Here is an 18,076-nt window from a genome sequence, read left to right on the forward strand (position 1 = left end):
ATAGAAAGACGGACTACAGCTCCCAGGGTTCCCTTCCGAGGCCGAGGACTGCCATTCCCAGCAAGCACCGCGCCCCGGGACCGGCGAAGGGCAAGAGCGGCAACATGGCGGCACCCGGAGCTGGAGACCCGGTGGATGCCAAAAGCGGAAAGGCCCCGCTGGCTCAGCGCATCGACCCGACTCGGGAGAAGCTGACTCCTGCACAACTACAATTCATGCGGCAGGCGCAGCTCGCCCAGTGGCAGAAGACGCTGCCACAACGGCGGACGCGGAACATCGTGACTGGCCTGGGCATTGGGGCCCTGGTATTAGCAATTTGTATCCATCTGGACTATAGACTCGGGGAGACCGCATATGGGGGCAGGGGAAGGGCAGCAAAGGCGTGTAGGAGGGCAGTGCGGGGGTGTAGAAAGAGCCGGAGCTATGAAAACCTTGGCTACTTCTAACGCCGAGCCAAGAATTTAAGCGTACCCTACTTTGTCATTGTAAAGGTGCTCTTTTAATATAATTTATTAATGATAACGGACTCGGGGTCAGGGCTCAGAGGAGCAGAGGGCAGAAGGTGATTTGGGAGGATGAGATAAACAAAGGTGGTGGAGCAAATCATAAAAGGGAATGCGCATATTCCACGTGGTTTCCTGAACCCACCTCCCCAGATGGTTACACCTTCTACTCGGTGTCCCAGGAGCGTTTCCTGGATGAGCTGGAAGATGAGGCCAAAGCTGCTCGAGCCCGAGCTCTGGAAAGGGCATCAGGACACTGATCCAGATGGGCATGGTGCATGTCTAACCTGCTGGAGTCCCTTCACATGGTGGATGATGTTCCATGATCCTGTAGAAATTGAAGCCTGCATTGCTGGCTGTCTTACTAACTTTGGACCATGATAGGGGTCCAAGTCTGGGGGTTTGTGCCATTGTCAAGGGAACAACGCCCACCTAACCTTGATTCTGTGTGGCCACTGACCCCTTTGTTTGTTTCCTTGTTTGAAGTATCCACCTTGGCTTTTCCCAAGCATTGACTTCATGGTTTAGTCCTCTTAAACTCCCCTGGGGGCCGATTTGGAGGGTGGAGGACAAGAGGTGGGCTATTATGGGGGTGGGTGTGGCAGCTCTGTGCAGTGTTGGAGCCTAAAATGGGAAAGATGGGGTCAGGTTGAAAGTAATAAACTGAATCATTTCTCTCCAAGTCCAATGAGTGTGTTGGGGCTGACACTTCATGCTGAAGCACTTCACAGGCAGCAGCTGCAGCAGTGATATTGCCCCAAGTGAAGTCGCTCAGTTGTGTCCAACTCTTTGCAACTCCATGGAGCTTACAAGGCTCCTCTGTCCATGGAATTTTCCAGGCAAGAGTACTGGAGTGGGTTGCCATTTCCTTCTCTAAGGGATCTTCCCGACCCAGGGATTGAACCCAGGTCTCCCGCACTGTGGGCAGACACTTTACCATCTGAGCCACCACTGCCCCAGGGAGCTGTAAATGTTTAACTAGAATTACTTTTTCCATGAGATCGTTCCACCTGACTTAAGGGAGAGATTGTGGTGGGTCACTGGGCCGTTTTGAGACTGAACCAGCTCTTGGGGGCGGGGAGGAAGGTCACTCTTCTGTCCTCAACTCTCAGGACACACTACGCTCAACTTTACTGCCTTCTCCCTTCTCCAGAGGTAAAGGAAGGATGGACAAGCAGCTTTCATTAACTTCCACTGGGGCCTGCTTGTGTAGGCCTAAGGTGGAGTCTGGGTGGAATCTTAGCTTGGTCAGGTGGCTTATTGACCTTGCAGTTTCTTCATGAACTGCTGGCAGGAAGCCCGAAGGCTGGGTTCCACCCCTGCCTCCCATTGTGAGAGGGAAATTCCTTCTAAATCCTCCCCTGCCTTACCCTACTACAAAGCTTTTTTGGCTGTGCTGGTTCTTCATCGCTACTCGTGGGTTTTCCCTAGTTGCAGCAAGCAGGCGCTACTCTTCGCTGTGGTGCGTGGGCTTCTTATTGCAGTGGCTTCTCTCGGCACAGCACAGGCTCTAGGGCGTGCAGGCTCCGCGGTTGTGGTACATGGGCTTAGTGGCCCTGTAGCATGTGCAATCTTCTCTGACTAGGGATGGAACCCTAGTCCCTTTCACTGAGAGATGGGTCCTTAACCACCGGACCACCAGGGAAGTTCCCCCACAGAGCTTGGCCCTGTTTCTAAGATCCATACAGATTCGCCAGGTTCTAGGTTCCAGAACTTTTATTGGCTGCTACTAATTCTCCCTCCTCCTGCCCAACTGGGAGTGTGCCTTCTAGAAGCATCTGGACTCAGGTGGGACTGTTTAGTGGTTCTCTCTCTGCTGGGGAGGTGGCAAGGATGAGGATTTACAGAACGTACACCTTCTACACACAGCAAACAGTTCCCACATGTTTGGCTCTTCTAGCGGAGCAGCACTGTCCACGCCTACTCCCTCAGTGCTGAGGTCTTCCTTGCAGGGTTGTGCTGGTCAGCAGATTCTAAGGGCACAAGCTCCATGGTGGGCCCAGGTGTGGGTGAGACACATGGCCTCTGTTCAGAATTCACTGGAGGGAAAAGAAGAAGTCCTAAGGAACCTCCAGAGCTGGAGGAGGCTGCAGCTGAAGCCAGTTACCATTCCCTGGGCTCTCCCTCCCTTGGGCCCGCCCTCACCATCCTGCCAACATCCCCGGCGAATGTCACCCCCTTGCTTGCCCGCTGCTCCTGGGAGCCGGTGCTGCTGCCGCTCAGGGAGTTCCTTCGCATGAAGCCTGGGTGCAGGATGGGGAGGGAGAGCACTGAATGAGGGGAGGGGCCACAGGGGAAAGTGGGGGGCGAGTCCCCCCACACCAAGGGGCAGACCCCCAGGGCCTGAAAGAAAGCCAGGTCACTAGGGAGGGGACCCTGGAACAATGGGAGCTGGTGACTTCTGTCTCACCAGGGCCCAGGGGCTCAGAACGCTGCAGGCTGTTGCGCCGTGAGGTGGGGAAGCTGCCCTTGGAGAGGCGGCGCTGGCGGCTGGACAGCATAGCAGCAGGGGCCACGATCCCTGGCGGGGGCTGCTTCCCAAGCCTGCCGTACAAGTCCTCGATTTCCTGTTTCTGTAGTGTCTGTAGTGCCTCCACCTCTGCCAAGTGCCTGAGGACACACCAGGGCCGTGAGAGGGCTGGCCCAACACTTGGCTCTGGCAAGTCCACCTCCTGCCCGCCATCCTCCCCAGACTCACTTCTGCCGAAGATTCTGCAGCTCAGCCCAGAATTCCTCGTCCTCTCCACTGCTCTCTGACTCCTCACTGCTCAGACACAGGCTGTTACAGGAGTAGCTCATCCACACTGGGCTGGGATGGCTCAGGGGTGGAGGGCTGCCCCCTGCTTGGGGTCCCTGCCCATCGTCCCCTTCCTCTTCAGCTCCAGCCCCTAGGCCCTCAGCTGCACGGTCACTTTCAGCCAGAGCCTCCCTGGCCTCTGGCCTGGCTCCAGCACTGTCCTCCGTGTCCGAGCTCTCCGAGGTCAGCTGAGGGGTTTGAGGCTTCGGGGAGCCAGAGGGAGTTGGGGGTGCCAGCTGCAGGGGAAGAGGCTCAGCTGGCTCCTTGGATGAAGTCACTTGGAAGCGCCCAACAAGCTGAGGCTTTCCCTCTGTAGCAAGACAAAGAAGGCATCAGGCAAGAAGGAAGAGAAATCAGTGGTAGGAAATAAAGTCACTGAGAATGATGGGCAGGGGAGGGTCAGTGGTCAAAGGTCTCACCTTCCGAGATGGGCGCCAATCTGGCTTCACCCGGGAGTGACCGACCAAGATTCGGAGAGGCCTATAAAGTGTGGGTCTGTGAGTAGAGAAATGATCCAGAATGAAGCCCACCCGCCCCCACCCCCTGCCGCCCAATCATCCCTCTTGGTTTCCTACTCACCTCACTCTCCATCTCAGCTGTCAGCGATGAAGGCCGCTCCTGGCCACAAGGAGTACTGGGAGTGGGAGGGGGCAGGCTAGGGAGAGGACCAGGAGGAGCTGGAGGAGACTGGGACAGGAGCCCAGGGGCCGGGGACAGCAGGGACTGAGCCACGGTCATCACAGCCAGAGAGAAGGCACTGGCCAGAGAGAGGAGAGGGGATGCAGTGGTGGAGGGGAGGGGACAAGCAGAGGGGCAGGGGGGAAAGGAGGGAGGAGTGAGAGTGACCTGGAAACAATCGGGGAGGGGAGAACTCTGTGGAAACTGAGCAGATGGGACTGGAAACTGGGGTGCACTGGGGGGGAATGGAAGTGGGCAGCTTGGGGGGCGTGGAGAGAGATTTGAGGAGGCCTGAGGAGAAACTGGGGAGAATGAGGAGGGGCTGAGATGACATGGGGGAGAAGTGATGGGAAGGATGGGACTTGGGAAAACAGGGGTTCCAGGAGAAAAGGAGTTTCCAGAAGACAAGGAGGTTCCAGGAGATGTGGAGGCAGAGAAAGCTGCCCAGGATCTCTGCTCCAGGGAGGTGCTGCTCTGGAGCTCTGCTGGGAAGAGAGGGAGGGAAGGTTGAGATTCCAGTCATCCAGTCCCATGGAGCAACCCCAGGGGTGGGATGAGTAGGGACAGAATGCAGTACATACCCCTGGGTGGATCTGGGGGGTACCCCAGGAGAGCAGGCAGTGGTGTTGGCTCCTCCTGAGAGAGAGAAATGTCACAGTGGGAGGAGTTGAGTCTTAGATGGAAGGTTCCAGGCTGGGCGTCTTAAGCCCAGACTCATGAGCCTCTATGAGTCCACAGATGAGTTTCAAGGGATTCAAAAGTGTTTTCAAGAAATATTTAGTGGTAAAGGGGCACGACATCTGCAACTTAAATGTTTCCAAAAAAAGAAAGCATGCACACAGGTGGATGGGGAGAGAGGAAGGGAGAAGGCTAAAGGTCATGTAACAAAATACTACTAGCAAATCTAGACAGAGCACCCAGGAGTTCTTTGTACAACTATTGTAACTTCTCTGTAGGTCTGAAATTATGACAAAATACTGAGTTAAAAGTATGTACTGAACACATTTTTCTGGAACAAGAGTCCATGGCTTTCATCAAACTCTCAAATGGGGGAAGAGCCATTGTTTTGGGATCCTAAAGATGAAGACAAGTTAGATCCAAGGGGGCTGGTGGAGGCAAAGAGTAATTAAGCCTGTAGCAAAGTCCCATCCCCCTGGAGGTGCCCACAGGGGTCTGACCTGGGGACTCAGAGGGTCTTCAGCAGCCTCCACAGGGCCAGTATCTCTCTTCAACAGGGTCTCCACTCGCTGGATAATCTCCCGAATCCGGTTCAGGAATCCAGCTCGCTCCGAGGGCAGAATGAACTCATTATACACCTGGTGAGTGTCAGTAGGAAGGGGAAGGGGGGCTCGGTTAATTCCACTTGTCCCAAAGTGAACTCTTTAAAAAACCAACCCTTCACCCCACTGCTTCTGCTCATCAATCTAAAACAAGTATTTAGTAAACATCAACTGTGTGCCAGGCACTGTGTGGTTGTAAGGAGAAATACAGCATAGAGGAAGGGAGCTAACCTTCATAGCATGTGTGTTTATACCAGATCTTATCACATTTGACACCAACAACAGCTTACTGTGGTCTACATGAACACCCCTACTTTAGAGTTATGCTAACCAATGCTCAACGAGGTACAGTTCAGTCTTCCCAAGATCACGGGATTTGCACCCAGATCTGTCTAAAGCCAAAACCTGAGTTATATTTCCACTGATGCCTCACCTGCTTTTGGACACAACTCCTGCTCTCATACAGCTTGTAAAATGTGCCACACAGATCCACATACACACAGCTCCACAAAGTAAAAATAAGGCAATATGTGATAAATATAACATTCAGGTCTATAAACACTTCTTTTTTTTTTTTATTAGTTGGAGGCTAATTACTTCACAACATTTCAGTGGGTTTTGTCATACATTGATATGAATCAGCCATAGATTTACACGTATTCCCCATCCCGATCCCCCCTCCCACCTCCCTCTACAAACACTTCTTGAGTGTTTTATTCGCCAGGATTCAGGTCTACAAACACTTCTTGAGTGTTTTATGCACCAGGCATAGGCTAAATTCTTTGAGGGAACAAGGAAGCAGGAAACACTGTCCTGGTCCCAAAGAAGCCCAAAATCTTAGTGGAAGAGACACACACATACATAACTCGATAGACTGCAAGTCAGCCCAAGGCAGGCAAGGCATTTATGACTGAGGTACAGATAAAAGTGCTATTCCCGGAGGGGAAAAGGGAGAGCCACTGTTTAATGGGTAGAGATTCAGATTGGCAAGATAAAACGGTTCCAGAGACCTATTGCCCAACAATATGAATATACTTTACACTACTGACCTGTACACTTCAGGACGGTTAAAATGACACACTTTATGTGTTTTTTACCATGATTTTTAAAAATGCCATTCCAGGACTTCCCTGGTGGTCCAGTGGTTAAGACTCTGTGCTCCCAAAGCAGGGGGCCTGGGTTCAATCCCTGGTGGAGAAAGATCCCACCTGCCACATGGGTTGGCCAAAAATAAATAAATAAGTAGAAATAAATAAAATAAAACACCATTGCAAGAAGAAAGCAGTTCATACCACTTCAGAGGACAGCGGGGAGCTGAGATGGCTCCAGAGCTGAGCCTTGAAGGATGACTAAGAAAAAGCAACCCTTTATTGAGGACCTACCACATGTGGACATTTCCCATACTTTTATCATTTCACTTCTCATACATGCTATATCATTTCTCATATATTACATCAGAAAAGTGAGAAGTGTTAGTCACTTAGTTGCATCCCAACTCTTCGCTATCCAATGGACTGTAGCCCTCCAGGCTCCTCTGTCCATGGAATTCTCCAGGCAAGAATACTGGAGTGGGTTGCCATTTGCTTCTCCAGGGGATCTTCCTGACCCAACGATCAAAGGCGGGTCTCCTGCACTGCAGGCAGATTCTTTACCATCTGAGCCACCAGGGAAGCCCATCAGAACATCTTTAACAAATAAGTAACATCCCCTGCGTTTTACTGATGCCGTTCAGAAAGGTTAAGAAACTTGTCCAAGTTTGCCAAATTAGTAGCTAACAGAGCTGAAGTTGGAACTCAGGTCTTATGTGAACCTCCATCCTTTCCTCTGTTCTGCACTGTTCTGAGGCAGCAAAGGGCACATTCACAAAATAGCGAAGACTGAAGTACAGCTGAGAGTGCTGTGAATTTTAAAGGCCACGCTGCAGAATTTGGACCTTACTCTGTAACCACAGGTAGCCACTGTCGATTTGGGGGCAAAAAAGCAAATTTAAAGTCTTGAGAGAATTCTGCTGCAGGGGAAGGGAGGGTGGGCTAGTAAGGAAAGAAAAGAAGGCAATGGACCCTGGGTTGAGGGACAGGGTCCCTCTGGTTGTATGGGATCTGAATTGGGCCTGAAGGCTCATAGAGAAAGCTCCCATGGAGAGAGACCCCTGAAGAGATGGAAGCAGAAGCTGAAAAGGCACGTAGGCCTCTCCAGAGGACCATTCAGAAACCAGTGTGGCTGGATGAGAGATTCCTAAAGGGCTGAGTGGCTTGACAGAAGTTGATAAGCCTGCATGCCAGGTGCTGTTTTGTTTTTATCCCGGACACAAGCTGAATGACATGATGGAGAAGAAGCTTTAGAGGGAGTTCCTGAAGTCTGACGTTTACTTCATTCCCTTCCCTCCTGCACCCCAGAGGCTGGCAGCCACCGCCCCCACTCCACTGAAACTGGTCTCCCACAAAGACCTCCTCCTGACAAAAGCCAGTGTGGTCTTGCCTCAGGCCTCACCCTATGCCTCCTCGAAGCAATCTCCTTCTTCCGTTTTTACTAAAATATTCCAGAGTTCCTTCTATTTCTCAGGTTCCATCTCTGTCCTTTGATAACCTATCCCTGCTCCCAGTTCCAGAACTGGGGGTGTCTACTAAGATACTCCTCTACGCCTCTGGCTTTGCAGGCCCATCTTCACTACTGTTCAACTCTGTGCTGAGACTCCCAGATCCACTCCTCTCCCAGTCCTGCCTGAACCATATTCTGTTTACTTATGCAGGATCTTATCTTGCTTGCCCCTCTGTCATTCAAGCTCATCCCCCTCCAAAAAACAAAGCCATACTCTCATTTTAAAGCTTCTTATCTCCTTTGATGGCCTATTCCCATGAGTTCCTCCAAGCTACAGGTCACCCTTGATATCCCTCACCCTAACTCCCTCTCATATCAACTCATGAAGTACTTACTGACCATCTTCTATGTACACTGTACTAAGTCAATCAATCACTGGATGGCACAGTAGGTTATTTTCCCAAAATAACCCCCAGATTCACCCCTCTCCTTCCTCCTCCCCCATAATCCATTCTCTGCTTGGACCACACCTGGCTTCTTGCATCCATCTCCCAACTGGATACCCTACCCACAGCCCTCTCCTACATCCCACAACAGAACAGTCTTCTTAAAACCTATTCTCACGGTGTTACACTCTAACTCTTAAGACTCCATTACACATTACATGCTTAAGCACACATTACATGCCCAACCTCACGTCTACAAAACTTTTTTTAAATTGAAGTATAATTGATTTACAATGTTGTGTTAAGTTTTGCCGTACAACAAAGTGATTATATACACACACACACACGCACACACACATTCTTTCTTAATATTCTTTTCCATTATGGTTTACTACCTAGGATACTGAATATAGTTCTCTGCTTTACAGCAGGATCTTATTGCTTCCAAGAGGAACCCTTAATTCCAGTGACAAAGGTCTCCTCAAGAAGCCCTCCCAGCCCTATACTTCAAGTCACTCCCTGTTCCCATGCCTCTCCTTTGCCATACCACCACTAGACACGCCCTTTCCACTCATCACTGCCATTCTGACCCATCTGTCAAGACCTTGCGTGAGTCCTTCCTCTTCCACTGCTGATCCTTTCCTTATAACTACAGCATCACGTGTCTAGTGTACACTTCACCGCAGCACTTGTGGATACCTTGTGTTAGTCTCAAATTGCTCCAGCTGAGGATCCAAACCTCCCTGGATAAACAGAAATCTCCTCCCAAACAAGGGCAGATAAGTCTTCAGTTTCACTGCACTGAGGGCCCGGCAGCTTTGAAACCCTTGTCATTGGATTGTGGGGGGTGGGGCAGTTCAGCACCCAGGGACATCAGGAGGGAGACTCTTGTCTCAAATCTATAGACTGTGCTCTCATCTCTCCCTCACCATGGCAGCTGCGATCTCTTCTGGGCTGTCCCCATCCAGATCAAATCGGAAGGTCACCATCTTGCTGTTGTGCGTCTGCAACTGGCATTCAACCACTCTGTCATTCTGGTCTGAGACCTTCAGGGTCAAAGTCAGCAGAGGGGAGGAGGTCAAGCTCTGTCTTCATCAAGTGTCCCCACCCCTCTCCACCCAAGTCACAGTGGCCAGATTGGAACCGGAGAGAAGCAGATACTGCCCCCAAAGTCTCGTACTGAAAACATGACCGGCGGCCTCTTGGGTAGGAGTGACACAGTGCTTCTCGCCTTTTCTGGCTGACCGCACACCCCTCCCTCTGACAGGTCCATCCAGGCCCTGTAGGTTATTCCCGAACTCATGTGCCCCTTCCTTACACTTGTGACCCGAAGCCGGGATCGGGGTCTACGCCGGAGGTTTTTCCCTGGGGGTCTCCTCATCCGTTCCATCCCTTCTCCCATATCACTAAGGCCTGATGCTGCATCTGAGGCATAACTGGAAAAGGGAAAATACAATGGACCCCAGAGCTCCATATAGCTCACCTTGAAGCCCCCACTCAGACCAGAACTTACCTCTCTCCAGGGGAAAAGTCATTGCTGGGGCCAGAACGTGGAATGGATAGAGCGAAAGCCTGAAACAGGATATGGGTTCGTGAGGTCAGGGGAGGATAACTGTTGGGCTCCAGGAAGATAATATCAAGGGTGCTGGGGTATTAGGCAGAGGGAATAAAGATGAGGACAAGAGTGGTGGATTTCCAAGGACATGGGGCCGGGTCATGGTGTTGGGTTTTACAGGATGAGAGCTAGGTCGTGGGCTTGGAATGGCTGGGAGCCCCCCCATGTGACCCCCTCTCACCGCGGGCAGGTGGAGATGGGACTCAGCGGGGCTGGATGGCACCCCACTAGGGGGCTGAAGGGCAGGGTCTGAGGCATCCAGGAAGCCGGAGGAGCTGAGGTAGCCATCAGTCTCGCAATCCGCTGGTGGGGGAGGGAGGGGATCAAAAAAGGGGAAATAAAGGGGGGTGATGGCTGAGCAGGGGACTGCCTGAGCAAGGAAGGGGTCTGGGGCTGTGGGAGAGTTCTTTCCCAGAAGGAGCCCTGGCTAGATGTGGAAGGCTTGGTAAGTGACAATGCTATTGGGTTGAACTTCTTGGTAGGGGGGCAGAGGTCAAGGGTTCTGGGATGTCAGAGGTGACTTACAGGTGGTAGATGAATAGCTGGCATGGCGGAAGAGGAAGGGCTGGTGCTGGTCTGCCTCTGGCTCCTCGGGCTCAGGAGGGAAGGCACCGGAGGGACCAGGAGTCGTGGGGACAGCTGCTGGTGGGGGTCGCGGCGCTGGGGGGAGGGCCTCCAACTCCCTAGCTTTGCGCAGCTTCTCACGCTTTCGCTGGATGGCAGCAACCCGTTCACGCACTGCACGAGCCACTGGCTGGTAATCAGCTTCACACACTAAGCCCAGGGCCACCTGGAGTTGGAAGGGTGAGGAACGCAATTTGAGGTGAGATTCACCGTTCCCCAACAAAGCCCCATCAGGACACCTTCTTGAGACCTCTAGGATATACAAGAAAAGGAACATATATTGATTACCCACTGTGTCCACAACTGGCATTTTTTTAAAAGTCATTTATTTACTTGACTGCACTGGATCTTTGTTGTGGCAGGTAAGATCTTCAGTTGCAGCATGTGGAATCTAGTTCCCTGACCAGGGATCAAACCTGGACTCCCTGCACTGGGAGCATGGAGTCCTAGCCACTGGACCACCAGAGAAATCCAACTGGCAACTCTTTACCATATCATCATTAAATCCTTCCAGCAACCTTCTGAGATAGGTCTTATCAATGCTATTTTAGAAATAAGTAAAGTAAGTGACCAGTTCAAGGTTATACTCTAAGTCAATTGCTCTGGGGGGGGCGGGGTGGAGAAAAATACTGTAGATATTTTTAGTTGTCACAACTTGGGGGGTGATCCCACTGGGATCTACTAAGTTGATGCCAGGGATTCTTCTCAACAACCTACAACAGCATAGCCCAGTCTCCCAAACAATGATGTCACTAGTGTCAAAGTCAAGAACCTCTGTATGTAATGGATCAGGTCCCAAGCTCAGGTCAGGTTTGAGCTGGGCTACAGAGACTGACTCCTATGTCTTATTTCAAACACATTCTTACGTTCTTGACCCAGATCCACCAATAGATGATTCCCACCCCTTCAACTGCATTTTTCCATCAAGAATATGATACTCTTTCCCTTACCACCTCAGACCTTCCTAAACCACCCCTACATCTTCTGCCTCTCATACATGCCTCTCTCCTGGTCCACCGGCTTCTATTCATTATCCTTATTCATTTCAATAACAAGCTTCACTGGACAGGTAAAGGAGGTGGGGCAGGATGAACTGACTCAAAATCTGAACAACCTGAGTCAGTTGTGCCACTTACTTGCTTGGGACCTGGTACAAGATATTCAGCTTCTTTGAGCTTTCATTTCCTCAGCAGTAAATCAGATAAAATCACTCTATGCAGGGTTGGTAACAACCATCAGATGCACATGAAAGGGCTATAGGATGTGGGTGATTAACTGAGCTCCCATCACGCGCTAAGCACTGTCAGGGGCAGAAGGGTCAATACACAGTCTCTGCCCTCAGGACCTTGTAGCCTAGTGGAGGAGAAAGATGGGAATGTATCCTGGTATAAAACAAGGCTGATGGAGACCCGTCCAGTAATGCAGGGCTTGCTGAAGTGGAAAGAAGTATTTAACTTGAACTCTAGAGCGGACAGGCTTTCTCAAATGCACGGTTCCAAGCATGAAGCAAGATCAAAAAAAAGATGGGGTGGGGGAAACAAGAAAGAGAAAAATAGATAACTCGGAGAGAAGGACAATTCGGGAAAACCGGATCAACCGGAAGTTAAAACAGGGAGATTGAGGGACCCAGGGCTGCAAAAAGGAAATCCTGGACTTGCGGAGAACACTAGGTGTGCCCCCAGGTGCGTTAAGGCGAGAGCAGCAGGGAGACATTTGTAGGAGACTCGGGAGAGGACTTGGTTGAGCCCACCACCCAGACAACCCACCACCCAGACATGCACCCGCAAGGCACTGCCTCCTCCGGTTGACATTCACACGCCCCTCACATGCCCAGTTACGCGGCAGGCATGCTGTCCTCCGCTCACCATCTCCTGAGCCACCTCTTCGGCCGCGTCCCGGCCCAGCTGGAACAAGAACTCGATAGCCTGGTTGTCCCGTGGGCGCCCCCCTCGCCGCGCGTCCTCTATGCGCAGCCAGAGCTTGAGGTCCGGCTTCTCTCCGTCGTCCTCCTCCGCCAACTCCACATGGACGCCGCGCTCCTCGCGGAAGAAGGCGTGAGCCAGAAGGTCGTGGATGGTGAACCTGAGGGCGGTGCCAACGTGAGCCGAGCCCCGCCGCCGCCCCCCCCCCCACAGCACCCCTCCCGCCCTGCCCCCTCCACCCACCTCACATTCTTATCCGTGCGGATGCAGCCTTCAATGATCTCCTTTACCTCGGGCATCTTCACCTTGTAGAAGCTGTTGGGTTTCGTGCCCTGGGGAATGGGGTTGCATGAGGCCTCCCGCTCTCTGTGCCCCAGCTCTCTGCTGACCTCCCCCTCCCACCCCGCCCCAGCCCGAGGCGGCAGCGCTTGCAGTTGCCGAAGCACCGAAGCACTGGGTCCGCGTTTAGAAGTTGTGATTTAAAATCCCAGCACACCCCCCCGCCCCGACCCCCCCGACCCCCAACACACACGTATCGACAGTGCGACCTTGAACCAGGCTCTCGCTGAGCCGGTGTCCTCATTTGTAAAATGCAGGGCAGAACATTTGCCCTGCTCACCCCGCGGGGCAGCGGAAAGGATCGAATGAGAGATTGGATTTGAATCATCTGTAATCTTTAGGGAGCGCTACACACATCGTTATTCTAAACAGCTTGTACTGGAGGGGCCGTGAGTGCATCCAATAACCAGAGCGTCTTTGTGTCTACCCCGTTTTCATTAAGGGAAAGGGCACTGACCGCGGGGTGGCCGGGGCAGGCAAATGGAAGGGGGACTTGTGATTCCCTCTCCTCTCTCTCACCGAGGTGACCTTGCGGTAGATTTGAGCGGCATTCTGGCACTCTGAGTAGGGGTATTCCGAGGTCGCCATCTCCAGCATGCACATGCCAAACGCGTACACGTCCACGGCCTCGTCGTACTTTTCCTCATACATCTCTGGGGCCATGAACTCCGGGGTCCCTGCAGGATCCACAGCAGACGTCAGTGCCTCTTTTCTGGCTTCGTCCCTCTCCTTAAAAGTACAAGTGGGGGTGGGGGCAACTCCGCGAATTCTGGAGTGCAAGAGACCCATCCCATCTCATCGTGTATGTGTGTGTGTGTGTGTTGGGTGGGGGGTGTTGTGGGGAAGAGGACATGCCACAAGTCTTCTCATCTTCCCCATGGTCTTCTAACTCTGTGGAGGGGTTCTAACTCTAACCCCCTTCTAAATCTACTAGGGGGAGAGGGTCCCCAGGCTCTCTCCGGACAGGGGAAGGGGAGGGAGGGTAGGAATGGCAAGGATCCTCCTGGAGGGACGCACCGATGACGCTCTTGGCGAAGGAGGCGCGCTTGAGCGTGGCCAGGCCCAGGTCCCCGATCTTAACGGAGCCCGTAGGGCCGGTGATAAAGACGTTGTCACACTTGAGATCTCGGTGCAGGATGGGGGGTACCCGGGAGTGTAGGAAATGGAGCCCACGCAGGATTTGGCGGCTCCAGCGCTGAAGGACTCGTGGTTTCATCTCGCGGAACCGCCTCAGGTATCTAGGGGAGCGCGCACAGCTAGGGTCAGAGCGGGGGACACACAGGATGCGCAGGGAGCCCACCACTGGGAGGTTCCCCTCCCGTAGCCCCACCCACTCCCGCCCACGCACCGGCCGCTAGCTTCTCCTAGCACAGATCCGCGCCCGGCCTCAGACAGTAAGGCTGTCAGGGGGCGTGGCGGGTAGACAGAAGGTTACAAAACGGGGAAATTCAAGATATGGCCGCCGCCAAGGTGCTGTGGAAGCGCCGGAAGGGATGACTAGCTGCCCCGGACGTGGGGGAGGGCTTCCTAGAGGAAATAACTTTTCTGTGGTGTCTTGAAGGATGAGTAGGAGTTCAAGGGTGAAAATGGGAAGAGATGAAGACCTTGCAGGCAGAAGGGAAGGCGTGCTTAAAGGCCCGGAGACAAGCGACGGCGCAGGGTGGGAGGAGGTGCTGGGAATCTGATTTGTCCGGAACGTAGGCCGGATCCTATAGGGACTTTGTGAGCAGTCGCTAGGAAGAATGGACTTTATCCGGAGGGCGGCGGGATAAGTCGAAGCGTTTTAAGGAGAGAAGTGATAAGCCCAGATTCCCGCGCGCTGCAGGAAGATAAGCTAGCTTGGAGAGGAGAGAGGTAGCATGGTGGAGGACTCTTTAGGACGCACTGCAGGCCTCCAGACGCTCAAGAGGCGAGGATGAGAGAAAGTGAGCCCGGTTTGGGACCTGCGTGTAGTCTGAGGAGGCCGGGCTCCTCCAGAAGCAGTGGCGACCTCCCACCACCAGTCCTCCCAACTACCACCAGCAGGCGCGGAGCTCACGTCTTGAGCGTGCCAGAGGTCATGAGTTCGGTGACCAGTACGATGCAAACCTGGCCCCTCAGCACCGACTTCCAGGAGTCGTAGAAGCGGACGATGTTGGGGTGCTGCAGCCCCTTGAGCATCTCCACCTCCTCTGAGAATCGCTGCCGCTCGGCTCGAGACAGTTTCCGAGTCTGTGGGGTAGGGGACGGGGGTCACGGTCACCTCAGGCCCAGGGCCCCCACGAAGAGGGGGACGGGGACACATGCGGCGGGGCTTGGAGGAGTGGTGAGGGTAGGAGCCAACGGATGGGACTGGGTGGGTGGCATCATTCGCCAACAGGATTGTAGACCCCGAGTTCCTGGTTTGCCCCCGCTGGACCGCTCCAAGGACACGCCCACTATGGGCCTGGGGCCGCCCCCTGGACCCCCTCATGGACACAAGAGCTTTTATGCAGCCCGGTCCAGGAGCTCTGAACTCAATAGCGCCTTTGTAGCCGCCCAGGCCGGCCGTGGAGCGGGAAGGGACGCCCCGGGGCTGGCAGCGGGCAGGCGGCAGGCGGGCAGCAGGCAGGCGGGCGGGCAGAGAATTGGGGCCGGCAAGGGGATTGGACTCAGAAACTGGTAACTGCTAGATCCAGGCAGAAGGGCTGCAGAGGGAGGTACAGACAAAGAGAGAAGGCATCCAAGACCAGGTGCCAGGAGACCGCCCCCTGCCCCATAGCTGTCTTGCCTTCCCCCATCTCCCTCTCCACCCTCCCACCCCTAGTTTGGCCGCTTCTCCTGGCCTGGCCTAGAGCCTGGGGTGTGGCACTGGCAGGCACAAGGGGCAAGCTCAGTGCCAGGGCTGGAGGGGAGGACCCTTCCTCCAGGCCCTGTCCCCTCAATATGAATCCAAAGCTCAGACTTAACTGGGTTTCCCCCCTATGGGAGGAAGGTCCTTCAAGCCAGCATACCCCTAAACCCCATGAGGCTCAGTGCTTTGGGTCTGGGGAGAGGATAGCTCAGGTAGGCAGTGGGATGAGGAGCAGGACTGGACTCAGGCCAGGGCTGGAGCTCCCTGTCTCCCCCTCCCCCATGGGGAAGTCCAGAAGTTTGTTCCAGAAGGGATGTGGGAAGGCCCTGTCCTGCTACAATAGCCCTACATCTTCTGGAAATGGAGAGGACCCTGTCCCAGCTCCTGGCCTCCATCCATCATTCCAGCCTTCTAATCTGCAAAGATCCAGGGCAAGGAAAAAGGAGGATCAGGGTCACACTGAGGGTCTCAGGACTTACGGGGAAGGGAGAGGAGGAGATAGTGGGTAACCACTGCAGGAAAGTGGTGAGCCACCCCTCAGGTCTGAGCTGGCTCCCTACCCAATTTCCCATCTTATTTTCTTTCCAGCTCTCAGGGTTGAGATGGAGCCTGTAAAGTAAGAATGTCTTATATCCACAGGGAGCTACCACACACCACCTGCCTCAGCTTATCCTTCTGCAGCCTGGAATCAGCCAGGTCCATGGACCATCAGAGCCAGTGGGACAAGTGTCCAGACATTTGACTGGAAAAATACATCCCCCTTGCTGCTGTTCCCTGGATCTCCCATCCCAAGACCTCCAAAGGTCCCATCCCGTGGCGTCACCGAGGGGGCGCCCAGCCGCACCTGCAGCTCACACCAGGCCACCTCCACCGTGGTGTCGGTGTCCAGCCCTCGATACACCGTCTTGAACGAGCCACGTCCAATCTCGATGTCAAACTTGAGGTATCGGCCGTCCGGGGACGTTGCCACAGCCTGGGTCTCCGTGTCCTCTTTTTCCTCTTGCTCCCGCCGCCGCTCCCGGGCTGCCGCCGCCTCACTGATCCTCGGCTGTTCCCGGGACCCCGACCCTCCTGTGGAACCCGCGGGCTCCGAACGCTCGGAGTCTGCAGGCTTCACCGGGGCGCCCGCGGTCCACGTGCCCTCAGGGGGCTCTTCGGCACTGGGCGGTGGGCTCATCGCGGGGCCGGAACCAGCGGAGTCCGGCGGTTCAGGGGGCTCCGGAACGGGTGAGGCTGGCTGGAACCAAGAGCTCAGCAGCCCCAAGTCGACTGAGCTGCGGCGGCTGAGACGGGAAGAGCGCGGCCGGGGCTCAGCCTTCCCGGAGAAGCGGCGCACCCGGCGGGGAGGGGGCCCGAGGCGGGGCGGCCCCGCCGCGGCGAGGGGCGGCGGGGGCCGCAGGGGCAGGTCAGCCTCCGCCTGGGACATGGGGACTTCGGTGTCTGGGGCCGGGGATGCCAGCATGAGGAAGGGCCGGGCGCTGCAGGCGGTAAGCCGGGCGGCCTGACAGGACGACTGGCTCGGTGCGCAGTGCTCCGGCTGAGCTACTGGGGCCCCAGCCCCGGCTCGCCTGCCCCGCAGCTCCGCCCCCACCCCGCCCCCGCCCCGCCCTTACCCCCCAGAGCCGCCCCCTCGGAGCTGCCTGTACAGTGGAACCCCTGGCGCAGCCCCTCACCTCGGCCACTGCCCCGCCCCCGGCCGCTGGCCCTCCCTCCTCCTCCTGGCCTCCCGGAGCACCCGCCCTCAGTCTCTTTCCGAAGCCGGAGCCCGGGGAGAGGCGGTGTGTCCTCGCGCACTAAGAGTGCGCAGACCTGTTTGGGGGAGCACGGTAGTAGGACACGGAGATGAAACGTGACCTCGGCTCCCCGACCCTAGAAAAGGGGCGTGGTGAGGAGGAGGCTACCACCCGTCTGCACGCCCCAGATAAGGTAGCGCCACCCCCTCCTAATCGTCCAGAATGGCTTCGGGCCGACAATACAGAGGTCAATGGAAAGATGTGGTTTTCTCCGACTTCGCAGTCCCTCGGGGCTGCGCACGGATGGGTGTGTACACCCCAGAGCCAGCCCCTCCCCCAAACCAAGGACCGGGTCACCCATCCTCTCCACTCCCCACCTTAACCACAGCCTGGCCCTGACCAAAGTGGCTGTTTTTGCTCTGTGGGCTCTCCTTCCTCACCCCTCTGTTTGCCAAAGTTTCCAATAAACCAAAGTCCATATCCGGTTTACTCCCCCTCAGCTCCCCTTGGCCTCAACTACCCGACCCAGAGCAGATGGATGGAGGGAGGGGCTTCAGCGTCGTTCAGGACTTCCACAGGGAGATGGTGAGGGAGGGGAAGCCATTAAGTTACTCTACTGCAGAGACAGAAAGCCGTCTGTCCTCAAGCTGTGTTCTGTTAGCACTCCCCCACACAGCCCACCCAGCAGATGTAAAACCACAGGCTCACTGAGTCCACCAGTGCCGGAGGACCTCTCCCCTAAGGTAGGTGGGGATTCACTCAGCGTGGTTAACAGATCACAGTACTCCC

The 18,076-nt window shown here is 54.8% G+C and overlaps 2 protein-coding genes across 9 annotated transcripts; one reads left to right on the plus strand and one right to left on the minus strand.

The window, feature by feature from the left end:
* Positions 1–60: 60 nt before the first annotated feature.
* LOC122441435 (cytochrome c oxidase assembly factor 3 homolog, mitochondrial) lies at positions 61–1,191 on the plus strand. The gene is made up of 2 exons (XM_043468022.1): positions 61–318; positions 657–1,191. Exons 1-2 carry the CDS (start codon positions 105–107, stop codon positions 761–763), a joined length of 321 nt encoding a protein of 106 aa, XP_043323957.1. The 5' UTR covers positions 61–104; the 3' UTR covers positions 764–1,191.
* Positions 1,192–2,204: 1,013 nt separating this feature from the next.
* WNK4 (WNK lysine deficient protein kinase 4) lies at positions 2,205–17,983 on the minus strand. 8 transcript variants are annotated; one of them, XM_043467965.1, is made up of 19 exons: positions 16,399–17,983; positions 14,781–14,953; positions 13,760–13,980; positions 13,262–13,419; positions 12,647–12,735; positions 12,347–12,563; positions 10,383–10,647; positions 10,039–10,160; positions 9,756–9,814; positions 9,561–9,678; positions 9,172–9,288; positions 5,157–5,294; positions 4,560–4,614; positions 3,880–4,463; positions 3,720–3,780; positions 3,202–3,610; positions 2,914–3,113; positions 2,691–2,746; positions 2,205–2,542 (listed from the first exon to the last, which is right to left on the minus strand). In XM_043467965.1, exons 1-19 carry the CDS (start codon positions 17,014–17,016, stop codon positions 2,540–2,542), a joined length of 3,663 nt encoding a protein of 1,220 aa, XP_043323900.1. In that variant the 5' UTR covers positions 17,017–17,983; the 3' UTR covers positions 2,205–2,539. The 8 variants fall into 8 exon arrangements, 5 of the variants coding, with proteins under 5 accessions (XP_043323900.1, XP_043323892.1, XP_043323883.1 ...); XM_043467957.1 differs by having other exon boundaries at positions 2,649–2,746; XR_006269348.1 differs by having other exon boundaries at positions 2,649–3,113; positions 3,880–4,460.
* Between the last annotated feature and the right edge of the window lie 93 nt (positions 17,984–18,076).

The sequence above is a fragment of the Cervus canadensis genome, chromosome 1 (genome assembly GCF_019320065.1).
Source record: "Cervus canadensis isolate Bull #8, Minnesota chromosome 1, ASM1932006v1, whole genome shotgun sequence".
In the NCBI taxonomy this organism is placed as follows: Eukaryota; Metazoa; Chordata; class Mammalia; order Artiodactyla; family Cervidae; genus Cervus; species Cervus canadensis.